At 38.0% G+C, this 20937-nt stretch overlaps 1 protein-coding gene across 4 annotated transcripts in view; it reads right to left on the minus strand.

The window, feature by feature from the left end:
• Positions 1-20937, minus strand: part of FBXL20 (F-box and leucine rich repeat protein 20) — a 104474-nt gene that overhangs the window by 14549 nt on the left and 68988 nt on the right. For all 4 annotated transcript variants that reach the window (XM_032322894.1, XM_032322892.1, XM_032322893.1 and 1 more), the window contains 6 exons: positions 18608-18682; positions 16450-16544; positions 15901-15969; positions 4770-4865; positions 2772-2898; positions 1384-1458 (listed from right to left, as the gene is read on the minus strand). In XM_032322894.1, the coding sequence (XP_032178785.1) occupies positions 1384-1458; positions 2772-2898; positions 4770-4865; positions 15901-15969; positions 16450-16544; positions 18608-18682 (537 nt within the window). The remainder of the gene's footprint in view (positions 1-1383; positions 1459-2771; positions 2899-4769; positions 4866-15900; positions 15970-16449; positions 16545-18607; positions 18683-20937) is intronic.

Below are 20937 nucleotides of genomic sequence, written 5' to 3' on the forward strand. Positions count from 1 at the left end.
ATCGGGCTCTCTGCTCAGCAGGGAGCCTGCTTCCCTCTCTCTCTCTCTGCCTGCCTCTCCATCTACTTGTGATTTCTCTCTGTCAAATAAATAAAATCTTAAAAAAAAAAAAAAAAAGAAACGTGAAGTCTTAGGAATGAGAATCATTGCATCACATCCTACAGAAGGAATGACTTATGCCCTAAGATCTGGGTGAAGGGAAAGAGTAAAATAAACAGATGACAGAGCTGGTTCTTTGTGCTTACCGGCTGGGGTTTCTGTCTGCTGGAAGGGCCAAGGAAATGAAACTAAAACAGCAAACAGTAGGTATGGTATATATGTGTAAGTAACATATATCCACACAAATACATACAGAGCGTATCTGTGTGTATATACACATATGTAAGATCCAAAGATGCCGGAGAACAGTTTTTTCCTGTCACTGTAAGATGATGATTTCATGCTTACAGCAGTTGCGTAAGCTCTTCCTGTCAGGCCAGATATTTCAGTTTCATAAATGAAATTGGGCAGTTAGCAACTATGGCAATCAGAATTAAAAGGAAGCAGTGATCAGACTTAAAAGGCGTATCATTCATTTAACTCAGTCTTTAGGAGTCTCCTAAGCAGATCATTATCAGCACCATCCCTTAAGGGCTGGAAGGGGGGCTGCTTCAATTGCACAAAACATGGCCCTATATCTGTCACCTTTCAGCAACCACTATGGTCTCAAGTTTCAGGTGATTATACAAGAACGGGAGGGAATAATGAGCAGAAGTTTTAGCAAAAACAAGGCAAACCCTCATCAAGTCTTTTTCATTGCCATGAGAGGCTTTCACTCCAAGGCAACACATATTTGTAATTTTCAAGGCAAGAGAGAAAAGATAAAAGTATATTGTTGATGTTCTAGGACCCTGAATAGTTTCAGCAAATTGAGCAAAATGCAGGGGTTTGGGGATACACACAAAAGAGGTGACAGTCGAAAAAAGCCAAATGTGAATTACAATACTACTTGGAAATACTTGAGTACATTTTGCTTGTCATCTGTTTAGATCAGTGGTTCTCAATAGTTATGACTGACTGATAGATCTTCATTGGCATAACTGCAATTAATTAACCAAAAAATATTCTAAGTACTAAAGTCTGTGAATAATTCACTTCTAAAGGTAGAAAAGGGGTGGAGTTCTAGTTAGCTTGTTTGGAAATCTGCATGGGCTATCTTTTATATTGTCTACGTCAAAACCCTTAGGAGTGAGTGTCCTTAAACATGCCAAGAATCGTATCTGTGTGTGTCCTGTTTCCCAGGGCTGAGGTGGAAAAACCACTGGTCTTAATGATGGAAGCTTGTACAATAATATTACTGCAATGAACTACTAATACAAAAGAGTTGTGGGAGGGACAGCTTACTAAGCAAGTCTGCAGGTTCAAGGTCACCAGTTCAGGACAGTGTGCACCTATGTACTTCAGAGCTTCATCTTCTAGCTAGAAAAATTAAAAAGACAGAAAAAAAAATTACTGACTGTTTCAAGAGATAAAGAAATAGGAGTATACACATTTCGTCAACACATGCTAAATAAAGCCAAGCAAGCTTCAAAGGAACAATGAACCAGAAACAATGACCCATGATCAAATAAAGGCATAATTCATGTCATTAGTATGATTATCAGTATTTTTCATCAGTTCCAACCACGTCAAATTCACATGATCACCAAATCAAGGAAAAGATAAAATAAACACTGCCTAATGTTTATGGATTTCTCTTTTGATAAGTTAAGTATGCCTCACAGCATTCTGCTCAGGGATTATGAAGCTAAAATAATTTTCACACTTCTGTACTTCCTATATAAAAAGTTTTTTTTAAAAAACAAACTTTTGGGAGCAGAAGCTGAGAAAGGAATCCGGTTTATCTGCTGCTGGAAGATGAATGCCACGCGTACAGTGCTGAGAACAGATGGCAAGTAATTGATTATAATGGTGCATTCCAATCAATATTTTTCAGGATTCCATAAATAACCAGAAGCTCAAGCTGTTGTTTTAAGACAGTCTTACTTCCAAAGCTCTGTTTCAAACAATGGAACTCCTCCCATCACAGTGAAGGAATAAGGGCACTTTTAATAGAAGCCAAGGCACGGTTTCAGTAACCATTAATAAAAGAATGTCACAAGAGCCTAACCCTACTTTGTCAGTCACTTCTAAACTCACTTCTGATTATTTCCTTCGAGACACTGCCATGTCAATTCTTTTTTTCTTTTTAATCACCGTAAAATAGAAAGATAGTAAAATTTTTAATAGCAAAATATGTTGGGATTTGTAATGTGACTGGCAGGAAGTAAACACCAACACTATAAAATGTAGGTTCTGTATACTTGGCACATTTAACCTGGCAGTTAAACAACTAGTGAAAACTGCTAACTAAGACTGCCTTCCTTGCCTCTCCAGTTCAAGGTCTCAGGCAGTGACGACATGGCAAGTTTTCTTCTCAGATTAAATTGTGTAAGATGCTTCCTGCCTATGGTGCATGCTCAGTGTGATCTTCTCTCCCTATCTTGCCTCCCCTCAAAAAATTTTATCTTTGATCAGATGTTAATTCTTTTCATATATATACATATATATGAAATATATATATATATATATATATATATATATATTAACTCTAAGGAAGACACTTTAATTTTTGGTAAGCATGTATCCTTGATTTTTAATATACAACTACAAATTCCTCCAGCCAACATCTTTGGGCTGCCTACAAAGTTCACGGTTCTTCTAAAATTCACAAGCACTACAAGGAGTATTACCTGTGTGCAGCCTTTTAAGAATAAGGCCTTGAGACCCCCACAGCCTCTCACTAGTGCTTGGATGCCATCCTTGGTTACTTGGTCACACCAGGAAATGTTTAATTGCTCCAACAGTGGACATCCCTCACTTAGGACAAAACAAAATGAAACAAATATATGACTAAATCCAATTCCAAAGGCATCAAAGTCTCATTTTATTGGCTATTTAGTCAGGGAATGGCTACAGCCCCATGCTTTCCCACAAGAATACACTCATTTACTTAACATAGATTTAGAATACAGGCAATCTCACAACAAAAACAAAGCCTAGTTATCAATGTTGGTTGAGTTCACGTGGGACTGTATCCTGAGGAGAGCTATCTCAAATCCAGCTAAACTAATAAGCACAGAGCACAGTACTGTTTTTCAGGTATATCAGACTGTTATGGAGGTTTATGCTTTTCAAATATATTCTTTTTGCACTTATCTCATGTTTAAAAGGTCTCTGGAAAGGAAATGGAAATTAAGTGACCTGTTCAAGTTAACAGAGTAATTAGTGAAGGGTTTAGATTCAGATTCTTTATCAAATAATTCTTTTACTTATCAAAGTAATAATGAAGAGGTTTAAATTCTTATTTAAAAAATTACAAAGGATCTATACATTTTCCTTATCTGTGAAGTCTCCTCAGTACAGTCTCCATAGGCTAAAATTAGGCTATACTGTGTTTGATCTCCACCTTCTATCAAATATCCATTTTATCTTTGATTTCACATTTGAACTATTCAAGAATCCCAAGCTCTATGATATTCTTTGGAAAATATTGCTCTAATTGTTTTATAAAATGAAGGCAGGGGATCTTGGTTCAAGTCCATTCTTCAACATTAACAGTATGACTTCAGACAAGTCACTTTAGGAAACCTGATTGAACTTCTCTTAATCCAAGATCAGCCATAGCCTATGCTCTTCCCAAATGGAAGCACTCACTTCTGTAATAGCACTTACCACACCGTACTATGTCGCTAAAGGGCAGCAACAACAATACCTTGTTTAGTGAGGTTGAATCACATTCAAAAATGTTTTGGATTTTCTTATCTTTAAGTGTCTGTCCTATCTGCCTCAGATGGTTTTCAAATAAATGAAATCATTTATGTGAAAATATTTTATAAACCATAAATGCTGTTATATTATCTTGTTTATTATCTCACCTGGCAAATGACCTTAGATACATATGTACTCAGTATTCGTAAGGAAGGTCTAGAAGCCATTTTTAGATTACTTATACTCAACTAAATCTACATTTCTTCTTTTAATAGCTTAATTTTTACTATTTATGAACATAACCAATAAATGGGACCATAATTACCTGTAAAAGACTGATAAAAAAAGTAAAGATACAAAGAGAATGAACACTTCACCCTCCTTTTAAGGTATACTTTCTGTGATGTATTTTTAAAAAAACAGGTTAATATTAAAACTGAGTGCTCACTCTATGCCAGAAACTCTCCTAAGCACTTTATACACATTAGGTTGAACCAATGAAGCTGTCTTTATACCATAAAAGCTGTTAAATACTGCCAACTTTGTATGGTTTGGCCTAATATTACCGAACAGTGATAAATACTGTTTAATCCTAAGAACAGAACTATGAGATGACAAGGAAAAGCTCACAAGGGTTATATTTGTTCAAGGTACCTGGCTAATCAATCACCTGACTCCGAAGCGATGCTTTAATCACTAAGCTATGGTATGTGGTGGTTTCAGGAGTGGGGGCAACCAAGCTTGAGAGAAATCTAATCATTCGCGTATACGCTATATCAGTCTGTTCAGAAATCCTAGTTATCCCTAGGCATTTCACCTGAATGTGTCCTGTAATTTGGGCAAGTAATCTATTCTGAACTATAATACATACCCATAGAACACAGCTTCCTTCGATTCTAACTTTATTTCAGTTATTTGAAATTTTTAAAAAACTCAGTATTTGTTCTGGTTATTGGATACTCTTGTTATAAGATATTTACCTCAGAGCTTTAAGAGACATGTTTGTGATTGATGTACAGGAAGCCAAGTCAAGGTGCCTGAGTTTGGAACAGAACTTGCTAAGGCTAGTACATGTACTGAAAAAATGGAAAAAGGAGAAAATAATGAATAAACAAACAGGGACACATCTTTAGTAAATCATATACAATTCTCATTAAACCCAGGTGCATACATAAGAACGGTAAAATTTCCATACCCCAAATAAAAGCAGTTACAAATCCTGGAACCTTTCACGCTGAGGAAGAGGCAGGTGCCATTCACAAAGAAGAAAGGCTGTGCTGTGTATGAGAATTAGCATGAGGGGATGATGATGCTTCGTTCTCGTTTGGAAATGTTTTACAGCAAACTACCTATGTGCTCACAGGAGACCTCTATGCATTTTGCAAATACAGAAATACCAGAAAGCTAGCTTAGAACTTGCTAGCAAGTGGTGCAAAATGAAGACTGAAAACTGTCTCTGCTCTTTCATTTAAATCTCTACTCAAGATAACCTTTTGCATGGCAGTAATGAAATGGTTGGATTTTTGCAAAGTATATTGAAGATGGACTGATATCGGGCTTGAATAAGTTAGTTTATGTAATATCACTACCTACCTGTCCTTAGGACTTAAAAAAAAAAAAAGATTTATTTAAATTTATTTTTGAGAGAGAAAGTGAGCAAGTGTGAGTAAGGAGAGGGGCACAAGGAGAGGGAGAGAGAGAATCATTAAGCAGACTCGGCAAGCGTAGAGCTCAACATGGGGGTCTAACCAGGACCCTGAGATCATGACCTGAGCTGAAATCAAGAGGTGACCAATTAACCAACAAAGCCTGCCAGGTGCCCCTCTTTTTTTAAAAAATAGTAATCTTGGGGCACTCAGTCGTAATCTGGGTGGCTCAGCAGGAAGCCTGCTTCTCCCTCTCCCACTTCGCCTGCTTGTGTTCCCTCTCTCACTGTGTATCTCTCTGTCAAATGAATAAATAAAATCTTTTTTAAAAAAAGATTTTGTTTATTTACTTGACAGACAGAGATCCCAAGTAGGCAGAGAGGCAGGCAGAGAGAGGGGAGGAAGCAGGCTCCCTGTGGAGCAGAGAGCCTGATATGGGGCTTGATCCCAGGACCCTGGGATCAAGATCCAAGCCAAAGGCAGAGGCTTTAACCCACTGAGCCACCCAGGCACCTTGAATAAATAAAATTAACTTAAAAAAAAAAAAAAGTAATCTCTATCCCCAATGTGGGGCTTAAACTCATGATTCCGAAATCAAGAGTCATATGATCCACCAACTGACCAGCCGGGTACTGCTTTATGAATTTCTTAGAGTCTCTTTTTTAAAAAAGATTTATTTATTTATTTGTCAAAGAGAGAGAGAGAACACAAACAGGCAGAGGCAGAGAGGAAGGAGGCTCCCCACTGAGAAAGGAGCCCTATTCGGGACTTGATCCCAGGACCCTGGGATCATGACCTGAGTTGCAGGCAGCCACTTAACAAACTGAGCTACACAGGTGTCTCTTAAAGGCTCTTTTTATAAAGATTTTATTTATTTCAGAGAGAGAGAGAGAGAGATTAAGTTGGGGGCAGATGAAGAGGAAGAGGGAGAAGCAGACTCTCTGCTGAGCAGGGGGCAAGGGGCAGCTCAGTTCCAGGACCCTGAAATCACGACCTGAGCTGAGGGCAGACACTTAAACCCCCGGAGCCACCCAGACACCCATAAAGGCTCTTTCTCCGCAATGGTCAAGTTCTCATTTAATTTTTCAAACTTATGATGGAAAATTGCAAATATACACAAGAGTGAGAAATAGAAAATATACCTGTATCATCACTGAGCTTTGACATTTATTAGTATTTGGCTATTTCTACTTCATCTATTTCCCTCTGCTTTTTGTTCCAGTATTTATTTATTTTTAAAGATTTTATTTGTCAGAGAGAGAGAGAGAGCACAAGCAGGGGGAGCAGCAGGCAGAGGGAGAAACAGGCTCCCTGCTGAACAAGGAGCCCAATGTGGGACTCGATCCCAGGCCCCTGGGATCATGACCCTAGCCAAGGGCAGATGCTTAACCAAATGACCCACCAGGCGTCCCTGTTCCAGTATTTTATTTTATTTATTTTTTAAGATTTTATTTATTTATTTGACAGAGAGAGATCACAAGTAGGCAGAGGCAGGCAGAGAGAAAGGGGGAAGCAGGCTCCCCACTGGACACAGGGCTCAATCCCAGGACCCTGAGATCACAACCAGAGCCGAAGGCAGAGGCCCAACCCTATGAGCCACGCAGGCACCCTGTTCCAGTATTTGAAAGCAAACCCACACATACTATTTCACCTAGAATTATTTCAGGATATATTTCTAATAGATAAGGATTTTAACTCCTTAATATCTGATAACCCATCTGTGTTAAAGTTTCCCCAACTGTCTTATAAATGCCTTCGTCAAGTTGATTTGTTCAAACAGGATCCAAGCAGCAGCCATACATTCTATTTGGCTGATATGTGTCTTAGGTCTTTGTGTAGACCTATGTTTCCATTTCTTCTGGGTGGATGCCTAGGATTAGCATTGCCAGCTCCTCACTGTGTTTATGTTTGACTTTTTAAGAAATTACCAAATGGTATTCCAAGGTGGCTATACTCTTTTACATTCCCACCAGCAATGCATGAAGGTCTCAGTTTCTCTACATCCTTGCTAACATTTGCACTCTCTTTTTCATTATAGCCATGTTAGTGGGTATGGATTGTAATCCTACGGTGATTTTATTCTGCAATTCTAAAATGAACACTCTTACTTGTACTTATTAGCCATTCATCTCTTTCCTTGGTGAAATGTCTAAGTGTTTAGCTCCCAGTTTCTTTTAAAAAAAAGATTTTATTTATTTGACAGAGACATAGCAGGAGAGGGAACACAAGCAGGGGGAGTAGGAGAGGGAGAAGCAGGCTTTCCACTGAGCAGGGAGCCTGATGTGATGCAGGACTCAATCCCAGGACCCTGGGATCATGACCTGAGTTAAAGAGAGATGCTTAACCAACAGAGCCACCCAGATTCCCCATGTTTAGCTCAATTTTTTTTTTTTAATTTTGATTTTATTTATTTATTTAACAGAGAGAGAGACAGATCACAAGTAGACAGAGAGGCAGGCAGAGAGAGAGAGGGAAGTAGGCTCCCTGCTGAGCAGAGAGCCTGATGTGGGGCTCGATCCCAGGACCGTGGAATCATGACCTGAGCCGAAGGCAGAGGCTTAACCCACTGAGCCACCCAGGCGCCCTGTTTAGCTCAATTTTTAACTGGATTATCTTATTAATTGTAAGGGTTCTCTATACTTTTTTTTTTTTTTTTAGATTTTATTTCTTTATTTGACAGAGATCATAAGTAGGCAGAGAGACAGGCAGAGAGAGAGAGGCGGGGGAAGCAGGCTCCCTGCTGAGCAGAGAGCTTGATGCGGGGCTCGATCCCAGGACCCTGAGATCATGACCTGAGTTGAAGGCAGAGACTTGTTTAACCCACTGAGCCACCCAGGCGCCTCTATACACTCTTAATACATGTCTAATTTCCTTCAGTAATGTTCTGTCATTTTCAGATACTTCTTATATTCTTATAGAATTATGTCATCTGAGAGTATAGAGAGTTTTACTCCTTTCATGTTGGTATGCCTTTTTTTTTTTTTTTTTTTGGGCTCATTTCATTTGGCTAGACTCTCCAACAGAACGTTGACAGAAATGGTGACATTTAACATCCTCACCTTGCTCTTGATCCTAGGGTAAGGATTCAGTCTTTCGTAAGTATGATGTTAGCAGTAGGGTTTTTAAAAAATTTTTTTTAAAGATTTTAATTAATTTATTTGACAAAGAGAGAGAGAGATCACAAGTAGGCAGAGAGGCAGGCAGAGAGAGAGGGGGAAGCAGGCTCCCTGCTGAGCAGATAGCCTGATGTGGGGCTCAATCCCAGGACCCTGAGATTATGACATGAGCCAAAGGAAGAGGCTTAACACGCTGAGCCACCCAGGCGCCCCAGCAAGTAGGTTTTTCATAGATGCTTTTGATCAGATTGAGTGAACTCCTTTCTATTTCTAGTTTGTTGAGGATCTGTTTTATTATGAATGCGTGTTAGATCTGTCATGTGTTTTTTCTGTATCTGATGATCTACTGTTACTTAACAAATTACCCCAAAACTGAGCAGCTTGTAACAACAAAAATTTACTATCGCACAGTTTTTGTGGGACAGCAATTCAGGCACAGGCAACTTAAGCAGGGTGCCTGACTCAGGATCCTTCACAAGGCTGTAATCAAAGTACTGGTCATAGCTGCATTCATCTCAAAGGTTAACTGGGTGCGAACTCCCTTCCAAGCTTATTTAGGTGACTGTTGGCAGCCCTCAGAAGATCCAATTCCAAGCTTGCTCACTTGGTTTTTGGTAGGTTTCTTGCTGGCTGCTGGCCAGACCTCAGCTCCTTGCCACGTGGACCTCTCCACAGAGCTACTCCCAACAGGGCAGCTTGTTCCCCCCAACAGAGCCAGAGCCCTGAGGGAAAGCAGAGCAAGACAGAATCACAGTCTTTTGGTAACCTAATCTTCAGTGTGACATCCAATCTCTTTTGCAGTATTCTATTGTTAGAAATGAGTCACTAAGTCCAGTCCACGTTCAAGGGAAAAAGATTACACAAGGGTGTGAGTACTAGGAGGCAGGGGTTACTTGGGGGTCATTTTAGAGGCCACCAATCACACTGAGATGATCATGTGGTTTTTGTCCTTTATTCCAGGGGGCAAAAAATCTCACCAGCTGCCTATTTTCATATGGTTCACAGGTCCAGAATGGTTTTGATGTTTTTAAATGGTTGAAAAAATTTTTTTAAAGATATATCTTGCAGCATGTGAAAATCATATGAAATTCAAATTTCACTGCCCAGAAATAAAGTTTTATTGGAGCACAGTTATGCCTTTTTGTTTATATATAGGCTTATGACTGCCTTTGGAAAACACTGCCAGGGTTGAGGAATTGTGACAGGTAACTGTACAGCCAATGAAGCCCTAAAAATATTTACTTATCTGGCCCCGCACAGAAAAAGTCCGCTGACTTCTACTTTATTCTACTAATTATTATGAGATATTAACTGATTTTCATATATTAAGCCACATTTGTATTTCTGGGCTAAATCCCACTTGATTATGATCCAAAATCCTTTCATAAGTTGCTGGATTCAATTTGCTAACACTCTGTCAACTATTTCCGCAGCTGTTTCTGAGGGCTCAGTCAGGAGATTACCTTTTATTGTGATGTCTTTGGCAGCAGAAAAACACTGGCCTCATAGAATGAGTTGTAAAATACTTACTATATTTTATAAATCAGCTTTAAGACTGGTATCATCTCTTCTTTAAATATCTGATGGGATTCACCAGTGAACCCATCTGGGCCTGGGGTTTTCTATATGGGATGCTTCTGAATTATTTACTGAACTTACTTGTTATAGATCTACTCAGACTGTCTTTTTTTAAGGCTAATTTGGTCACTGGTGTGTTCCCAGGAATTTGTCCACTTCACCTAGACTGTCTGATGTTAGTACAAAGTCACTGATGATATTCCCTGATAATCCCTTTAATATATTTTTTTTAAGATTTTATTTATTTATTTGACAAACAGAGATCACAAGTAGGCAGAGAGGCAGGCAGAGAGAGAGAAAGAGAAGCAGGCTCCCTGCTGAGCAGAGAGCCTGATGCAGGAATCGATCCTAGGACCCTGGGATCATGACCTGAGCTGAAGGCAGAGGCCTTAACCCACTGAGCCACCCAGGCACCCCTAATCTGTCTTTTGAGTAAAGTATTTAGTCCTCTCCATCACTCCTGCTTTTGATAATTTATGTTTTTTATTTTCTCAAATTTTCTTGACAATTTTGATTTTTTTTTAAAAGCTTTTGGTTTCATTACTGTTTTTATGCTTCATATTTTATTTTATTTAATTTATTTATTTTTTAAGATTTTATTTATTTATTTGACAGGCAGAGATCACAAGTAGGCAGAGAGGCAGGCAGAGAGAGAGAGAAAGGGAAGCAGGCTCCCTGCTAAGCAGACAGCCTGATGCGGGGCTCGATCCCAGGACCCTGGGATCATGACCTGAGCTGAAGGCAGAGGCTTTAACCCACTAAGCCACCCAGGCGCCCCTGCTTCCTATTTTATTAATATTCAATCTAATCTTTTTTAAAAGTAATCTCTACGCCCAATGTGGGACTCACTCCCCACTGTGAGGTCAAGAGTCACATGCTCTACTGACTGAGCCAGTAAGGTACCCCTACATCCTTAATTTTAAACCTTCCTTTTCTAACGTAAGCATTTGAAACTATATTTTTCTCTGAAGTATTGCCTTTGGTACAGTCCACAAGTTTCAAATGTTGTGCTTTCATTATCACACAGCAAAAAATATTTTTTAGTTTTCTTCAATCTATTCTTTGACCCATGTTATTTTGAAGGGTGATATTAGGACAAGTTCATTGTTGCTCAAGTCTTCTAGAGCTTTACCGGTTTTTGGTCTACTTATCATTTACTATTTAATGTCCTCCATTTGCACTTTTCCCTGAAGTTTACATCATCTCATATTAATAACCGCTCCAAGTTTCTTGTGATTAGTGACTGTGATAGTATATACTTTCTCATCCTTTTACTTCCAAGTCCATATTATCTTTAAGTTTTCTTGTAAATTCTTGAGCACATTTGTACTTGCTATTTTTAAATGTTTTATTGGTCTATTTTCTAACCTCTATCATTTCTGGGTCTGTTTCTATTGACTAGTTTTTACTCTGGTTATCACTTCATGCTTTTTTGCATGTCTTATAATTTTCGCTGAATGTGAAAATTCTGTATGCTGAGTGTCTAGGTTTGTCGCCTTCTTCAAAAAAGAATGATGAATTTAAACTTACTTAGCAGATCACTAAATTAGTTATGGGTCAGTTTGGTTCTAAATTTTTTTCTTTTAACCTTTACTGGGACAGGTTTAGGCTAGCTTTACTACCAAGATGTGACCTTTCTGAAGTCTGTTATTAAATGTCCCAAGGTATTCTCTATTTGAGGTAGTCAGAACTTCTCCCAGCTTTATTTAAGCTCTGGCAATTTTTCACTTTCAAGTTTTCCAGTAATTGTTCTTTCCTTATTAGATGTTCTTTGCCTGGCTCTGTGGGGTCTCAATATGTGTACTTACAGTTTACTATCAGCCAAATCCATGTAGATTCCTATAGCCCTTTTTGAATAGATCCCTCATCTTGAGACAAAAATTCCAGTTACTTTCGCCTCCCTGAACTCTGATCTCTTACTCTTCAAAATATTATGTTTCTAAAGTCACTGGAACAAGCAAAAATCTAGACTAGTGGTTATTTGATGATTTTAAGACAATAAGCTTTTTTTTTTTTAATAGGAGTGATAAAGTTAACATGCTTATGTTAAAAGTTTTTATCTTTTAGAAATATATACTTACAGGTTATATAATATGATGTTTAGGACTTTTTTCAAAATAAGAACAATTTCACGATATAGATAAAACAAGACTGGCCCTAAAGTGATTAATTTTTCAATTATCAATTTGAAGCTGGGTGATGGGTTCATTATATACTTTTGTCTACCTTGGTATAGATTTAAAACTTTTTGTAAAAATTCGGGGTGCCTAGGTGGCTCAGTGGGTTAAGCCTCTACCTTCAGTTTGGCTCATGATCTTAGGGTCTTGGGGTCAAGCCCCACATCAGGCTCTTTGCTCAGCAGGGAGCCTGCTTCCCCCCGCCCCTGCCTACTTGTGATCTGTCAAATAAATAAATAAAGTCTTTTTTTTTTTTTTCCTAAAGATTTTATTTATTTATTTGACAGAGAGATCACAAGTAGGCAGAGAGGCAGGCAGAGATGGGGGCAGGGGGATGCAGGCTCCCCGCTGAGCAGAGAGCCCGATGTGGGGCTTGATCCCAGGACCCTGAGATCATGACCTGAGCCGAAGGCAGAGGCTTTAACCCATTGAGCCACCCAGGTGCCCCAAATAAATAAAATCTTAAAACAACAACAACAACAACAACAACTTTTTTGTAAGAATTCAAAAATCAGGGGTGCCTGGGTGACTCAGTTGGTTAAGCATCTGTCTTCAGTTCAGGGCATGATCCCAGAGTCTTGGGATTGAGTTGCACACTGGACTCCCTGCTCAGCAGGAAGTCTGCTTCTCAATCTCATGCTCCACCTGCTTGTGTTCCCTCTCTCTGTTAAATAAATAAATAAAATCTTAAAAAAAAAAAATCAAAAGTCAGTAGAAGTAATTTCTCTCTGTGTGGTTATAGCTCCAACTTGAGTGATTGGGTTCACATTTTTTTTTTTTTAAATTTTAATTTATTTGACAGAGAGGGAACACAAGCAGGGGGAGGGCCAGAGGGAGAAGCAGGCTTCCCGATGAGCAGGGAGCCCGATGTGGGGCTCAATCCCAGGACCCTGGGATTATGACCTGAACCGAAGGCAGAGCTCAATGACTGAGCCACCCAGATGCTCCATGGGTTCACATGTTTTATTTTGTTTTCAATTTTTAGGGACTGCTTTGATTTCTTTTGGACTTAATATTTTAATTATGTAAAACATTTACATAGCTAGCTATTAAAGTAAAACTATAAAATATGATATTTCAGAGTCTCCCTTTCATCTCTCCCTGTTTTCTCTCTCACTTATAAATCACCATTTGATAAATCAACCATTTGATTATCTTTCCATTGTTTCTTTTTTTTTTAAGAGGATTTTTTTTTTTTTTGGATAGACAGGGATCACAAGCAGGCAGAGAGAGGAAGGGAAGCAGGCTTTAACCCACTGAGCCACCCAGGCGCCCCTCTGTTGTTTCTTTTTAAAAATGTAAATGAAGAGCAATATTTATTTATATTGTCTCCTGGCCCTACAAAAAGTATCTTTTTAAGAAGATTTTATTGACTTATTTATTTGAAAGAGAGAACGCGCACAAGTGTGTGCACGAGCTATGGGAGGAGAGGGAAAAGGAGCAGCAGACTCCTCACTGAGCAGGGAGCCCAGTGAGGGGTTATATCCCAGGACCCGAGATCATAACCTGAGCTAAAGGCAGAAACAACCTACTGAGCCATCCAGGCACTGCTACAAAAAACATCTTACACAAACTGCTTTGCAGTTCACTTTCTCTCTCTCTCTTTTTTTTTTAAAGGCTTTCTACCTTTTTTTTTTTTTTTTTTAAAGATTTTTATTTATTTATTTGACAGAGATCACAGGTAGGCAGAAAGGCAGAGAGAGGGGAAGGGAAGCAGGCTCCCTGCTGAGCAGAGAGCCTGATGTGGGGCTCAATCCCATGACCCCAGGATCATGACCTGAGCCGAAGGCAGAGGCATAACCAACTTAACCAACCTCCCCCAAGTGCCACTGCAGTTCACTTTCTTAATAGTACGTCCTGGAGATCATTCCAGAATACTATATAGCTCCTCATTCCTTTTAATAGTGTTCTATGGAATGATATTTGGATTGTCTCCCATCTCTTGCTATTAGAAATCCTGCAGTATTTGGGGCACCTGGGTGGTACAGTTGCTTAAACAACTGTCTTTGGCTCAGGTCATGATGCCAGGGTCCTAGGATCAAGCCCCCACATTGCGCTCCTTATTTGGTGGGGAGCCTGCTTCTCTCTTTCCGTCTGCCTGCAGCTCCCCTGACCTGTGCTCTCCTGCTCTCTGTCAAGTAAGTAAATAAAATCTTAAAAAAATATATTGCAGTATTTGTTATTATAAACAATAAAAATGAATAGCTTCATATATAAATTATACCATATTTTCGTCAGTTTATCTTTGGTTTATAGGATAGATTCCTAAAAAAAAGTATAAATCGTATGTCATTTGTCTAGATACCAAACTATAAATCGTATGTCATTTGTCTAGATACCAAACTAGTCAGATTCTTTATCTCTGTAACATTAAGTATTCAGGAGAAAAAAATAAACAGGTAATTTATCTGAAGTAAAGGTGGACTACCAGTATAAAGTCATAGTTAGGGGAGGGGTTAGATTTATTTCTCATGTTAAAGGGTTAAATCAATTCACAGAAATAATACTTGCTTACTATTACAAGTATTCTTATGATTCTACCACAGTAGAATTAATAACCATAGTTCTTGTCTTTCAGACACTTTCTTATACTAAAAGTTAACAATGTTGTGACCTCAAAGAAAGGAATGAAATAAACTGTACCCTGTGTCTGCAGTGTCTTCCACCTTCCTTTATTAAAGCAATTATAAAGATCCCATCTCCATGAGGCCTTTTTTGAACAGGAACATTCCCTGAATAATCCTGGCCCCACCCTGTATAAACATGCTTCCTAACTGCTTCATTGCACCTTAAAATAGGAAACAATTTCCCTATGCAATTTTAAGTGTTATCTGATACATCTTATTACCAACAGATAGCCTGGAACTGAATTTGGGGAGGGGGGTGCTGAATGTTTTTTAAGTCTATCTTCCATGTCTCTTGTATCTGTAAGCTCTCAAGGATGAAGGACTGATTTCATTCATATTGTAACTGACACAGACATAGTACACTTAAAGGGTCATTTAATATATGCTCAATATTATTACAAGTTGCTTAATTATGTAAGATTTTATATCTTTTTAATAGAATTATCTGTTTACTTTTTTTTTTTTTTTTTTTTTACAAATTTTATTTATTTACTTGTGAGAGGAAGAGTACAGGCAGGGAGGAGGGCAAAGGGACAAGCAGACTCCCCAGTGAGCACAGAGCCCCATGGGTTGGGGGTGGGGGTCAATCCCAGGATCCTGAGATCATACCAGAGGCAAAATCAATGCTCAAATGACCGAGCCATCCAGGCATTCCTGTTTACCTTGTTTTTTGAATGAAACCTATTAGTATCTTGAAATATAAATAGTCCTAGTAATTTGTATTATTAATATCTCTACTGCATGGTCTACAATTTTTAAGTTTCACTTTAAATATCAAGATAGAATTTGGGCCAGATTCCAAAACAAGTTTCTTACGTCATTTCCATTTTAATGTCTTTTCCTTTTAAAATATCTTCCCTCTGTAAGATGAAAATTTGCTAAATGTATTTAAGTGCCCACACTTAAAGCTAGTATAGGCAGGACACAAGGGGCTATGACTTACCCTTCTAAAACATAAAATACTTACGCATCTGTTGTCTTTGTACATCCATTTAGATTCAGTACTTCAATGTTCCTACAATTTTGTGCAAAAGTCCTTTACAGGAAAGAAACAAAGTTAAGTTAAAGATGTGAAAAGAAATGGGCATAATTCTAGGCATTACAAAAAATAATAAAAGATATTACTATTGGTAATACCGGATATTTGTACAAAACTAGTTCACATTACAAATATATTCATTTTCTACCACGAACTTTTAAATACTGACCTTTGTGTCAACCAAGGTTAAAATTACCCCAACTCTTAGTCAACACATTAAAAAAAAAATTTACTCAAGGCTCCAAAATAGCCATTTATGATATGAGGAATCTGGCTTTTGGTGGGGATACTTATTCTTGTTTTATTCTCAAAACCATACATCCCAAAACTGGCTATTTTTGTGTTATAAGCAACATATGTATGTTTGGGTTCTGAAGAGCTTAAGAATATAAAAATTGTTTCAGCTTTTTCTGGGTGAAATAGTGCTGTTCCTTAATTCAGCCAAGAACATCAATTAATCAATAGTTACGTTCCTACCTTAATGCATTGTCTCCTACTCCAAGACACCCACGAAGACTTAACTTTCGTAAAAAGCCCCCACATCTTTTTGAAATATTCTCCACTACCCGGCCCTGTAAAAAAAGACAGGTAAACAATACAAAACAGAAAATTAAGGTACCACATTGTTTTTGAAAAGAACTCATCTTTGTTTTTAAATAATTTATAAGCAAAGAAAAAGCTTCTACTTGTTTTCAAAATCTAATGCAAGAAAGAAATTCCAACTTACTTTGAGAAAACTGTGATCAACTCATCTACCTGAAACAGGCTTACACCCTGTATTATGCATTCTGCTATTTGAGAGACACTCTGCAGTTGAGGAAATGGTGCTCTGCACTTCCTAGGCTACTATACTAACGCAGACTGCCCTCCTGTAGCTACTGAAGGACATTAGCAGCTATCTTATTGCTTCCGAATCCTCCCCCAAGTGTTTACTACAGCATTCTAAATACAGCGGAAACTCAATGGACACTTAACAGAAGCTTGTTGAATGATTTTGTGGGTCATGTTGTTTTAGACATTTATATCCATATAATGTTTTAAATAATATATCCATATAAATGTTTTAAACATTTATATGGATATATAGAATGATTTATAGATATATAGGATATATATCTATACATATATAGAATGATATATATATTGAATGATTTTGTGGGTCATGTTGTTTTAAACAGATATTTATATCCACGAAGATTAGGCAATTGTGAAAAACATGAGAATCCAGCAAGATATCAGTGAGTATTATTTTAAAAGCACTTTCTGGGGGTGCCTGGGTGGCTCAGTGGGTTAAAGCCTCTGCCTTCGGCTCAGGTCATGGTCCCAGAGTCCTGGGATCGAGCCCCGCATTGGGCTCTCTGCTCAGCGGGGAGCCTGCTTCCTCCTCTCTCTCTCTGCCTGCCTCTCTGCCTACTTGTAATCTCTGCCTATCAAATAAATAAATAAAATCTTTAAATAAATTTAAAAAAAAAGCACTTTCTGTAGAAATGGAAAGTTCCATTTCTTTTTTTTTTTTTTTTTAAGATTTTATTTATTTATTTGACAGAGATCACAAGTAGGCAGTGAGGCAGGGAGAGAGAGGAAGGGAAGCAGGCTCTCCTCAGGATCCTGGGATCATGACCCGAGCCAAAAGCAGAGGCTTTAACCCACTGAGCCACCCAGGCGCCCCAAAAGTTCCGTTTCTAATGGAAAGTTCATGTGAGGCTTTGAGAAACTTCTTATATGGATCCTCAAGACAAGTTCCCTGGAACTTAAAAATGTTTTAAATCTAAATCTCATTTTATCCTTATAATACAATGAGGAGCTATTATTTTCACTCTTCTGACAAGAAAATCAAGGACCACAGAATTCAGGTTCATGTTAAAATAATTTAAGTTTAAGCTATTATCCTTCTCTCTTTTAGAGATAATAGGCTATACTAAGAGATGAAATAATGAGGAAGAAATGAGAAGGGGAAAAAAAAATCTCTCCCCAGCAAAAATACTTCATTAAATGACTTTGGCTTTATTCTTTTCTCATTCTCCATAAAAATTGTCTGTAGTCTCCCCCAAAGCCAAATGCTCATCTTAATTAGAATTTATGCAAATACCATTCCCCAAAAAACTGTTAACTCTATTCATTCTTCATCTCTCTTTTTTTTTTAAAGATTTTATTTATTTATTTGACAGAGACACAGCAAGAGAGGGAACACAAGTGGAGGAGTGGAAGAGAAAGAAGCAGACACTCCACTGAACAGAAGTCCAACGTGGGGCTCAATCCCAGGACCCTGGGATCATGACCTGAGCCGAAGCCAGATGCTTAACGACTGAACCACCCAGGTGCCCCTCTATTCATTCTTCAAAAAGCAAATATAAAGACTTCCTTAAAAGAGCAAATGCATGTTCACATTTCCACCACAAAAATAAAGAAAAAAATGTCTAGTCCTTTTAATACTAAATCATTTAGTATTCCATCAGTAAAATAGTTCTGCTTGTTCTCAAAATCTGAAGCTGCTGGTTCCCATGAAGTTCAGATGCACTGAAATTAATAGTTTCTCTCTCCAGGGAAAGGAGATTTATATGGTTGGGGCTAATCTGTTCCATGCTGTAATTACATTCTAACATGAGAAATGGGGCCACACATCACATAATTATACCTCAATATCCCTCTGGAAATCAAACAGGTCAATCCGCTGCCAGTTACTGCCATCCAGAGCCAGAACATTCCAGGCCTGTTTTGAAGAAAAAGACAAAATGAGCAGAAGCTCAAGAGGGAAAACCAGCAATATTCAAGTTCACAATTCAAACTAATAAAAGAAATTGACCAAAAAACTTCTCAGCCCTCCACCATTAACCCCCAAAAGGTCTGCTTTGTCTCTGATTCATATTTTATTCAATTAGATTATATCATAAATGAACAGATACAGAAACCAGCAGCTCGGGTGGGGGTGGGGGGAGGGGATGTCAGAAGAGGACAGTCTGATAAGTATCCTAGCCAGAAACTCTTTTCTAACTGGAAAATTTAGTTTTTGATCTCCAAATGAGATACTTCTGGAGATGATAAACAAGTCTCTTATGCCATCCTTCAACGAAGAGCAAGATGAGGTAAAACCAAAGAGTAAAATACTCTGAATACAGCCATGTTCAATACACATAGTTGCCATCCACAATCACTTGGTCAGACTTGAAACTGATACAGTGACCTGGGACTTAGAAAAGACACCCTCGTTTCTTCACATTCAAGACAGAATCTTATTGCTTTCCTCTTCCTCACTGAGGCATGTTTCTCAACTGGTCATCTTTCCCTCTATCTTGAGTTGGTAGAAATCTTAAAACAGTGATCATTTAAGACTTCTCATACATTTCTTCAATTAGGCTAAAGAGAGGCAAGAATTTCTACTTTTCAGGATTAGAAAAAATGACTCCAATAAGACTTGACTTTGAATCACATTTTAATGAGAAAGCCTTTAAAAGTTTTCCTTATTAAAGTGCAAACAAAAGTCTTAATATTATTGACTTATAAACTTAGAATATTATCTCTTACTACAATATTAGAATATTATCTATTACTACTACATGTAGTAGTAAGAGACTTCTACATGTAGACTACTACATGGAGTCAATACTGAGATACTAATAAGGAAACTGAATATCCTTGTAAGCCCCAGGGTGTCACACAATCTACCAGAAATATGTCAGGAGTATGAGGGTAAATAAAGTTATTACTCTGGAAACCTTTAAGGTTTTCTCAGGAGTTAATGTTGCTTTTCTTTTTGTGGTCTCATGGTTTCTTAAATGGCTAGCCATGTGAGACAAAAGATAAAACGCATGTTTACTAGATTCTTAGGCTTAATATACTTCTGGTTTGATTTGATATTTGTCATTTTCTTACTTTCTCCAGTAAGGAAACATGACAACCTGAGACTAAAATTAGGAATCACAAGGTCCTTTCTAGAGTCTTTTTTTTTTTAACTAATTCGTTAAATACTTTAAGTAGAGAACAATAGCATAACTACTGATGTACCAATTCTCCAGATTTAATGAAAACTGGGTGTTCTTTCCTTTAAGTTAAAACATTAATAGGGGGGCGCCTGGGTGGCTCAGTGGGTTAAGCCGCTGCCTTTGGCTCAGGTCATGATCTCAGGGTCCTGGGATCGAGTCCCGCATCGGGCTCTCTGCTCAGCAGGGAGCCTGCTTCCCTCTCTCTCCCTCTCTCTCTCTGCCTGCCTCTCTGTCTACTTGTGATTTCTCTCTGTCAAATAAATAAATAAATAAAATCTTTAAAAAAAAAAAAAAAAAAAAAAACATTAATAGGGAAGAGGAACCTACAAATGAAAACAATTAAAATTCGCTAAAATCAACACCCATGAGATGAGACTGCAACTAAACAAAAAAGTTAAGATACTGGCCTCGGTATGTTTTCAATGATGACCTCAGCTTCAGATGGAGATATTAAGGAAACCCTATTCATTTGTATCAGCCATATCCATAGCACAAATACAAGGGACAAAAAAGTCATGAAGAAAAAAATCACCAAAATATTATTGACCGTTTCCAGAGTAGCTGATACACTGATTTAGTATGGCTTTTGGGATGCAGAAATTACCTTAAAGTTAGCAAGACTCGGTGAATTTTCTATGGCAAGTTTCATGGGTTTTTTTTTTTGAGGGGAGTAGTATTGGTTATTTGAAAACCTGTGCACAGCTACAAAGATAAACACAGTATGGTATAAACCTGTTCCATATCCAGCACTTAGGACTGTATCTCATACCCAGTAGTTTCTCAGTATTTATTAAATGAATAAGCAAAAAGCCACTGTCTGGTTTATTAAAAAAAATGATGATTGCATGTGCTCACTCACTGTAAGTTAATCATTATAGATCTGTATTACAAAAGAGAAAGCAATATTCCCACAACACAGAATCTATTCTTTGTTAGTGGCAGCCAATAAGATTATGATGTTTCAGTTTTATCATAAAAAATAGAT

The sequence above is a fragment of the Mustela erminea genome, chromosome 18, assembly GCF_009829155.1.
Source record: "Mustela erminea isolate mMusErm1 chromosome 18, mMusErm1.Pri, whole genome shotgun sequence".
Lineage (NCBI taxonomy): Eukaryota > Metazoa > Chordata > Mammalia > Carnivora > Mustelidae > Mustela > Mustela erminea.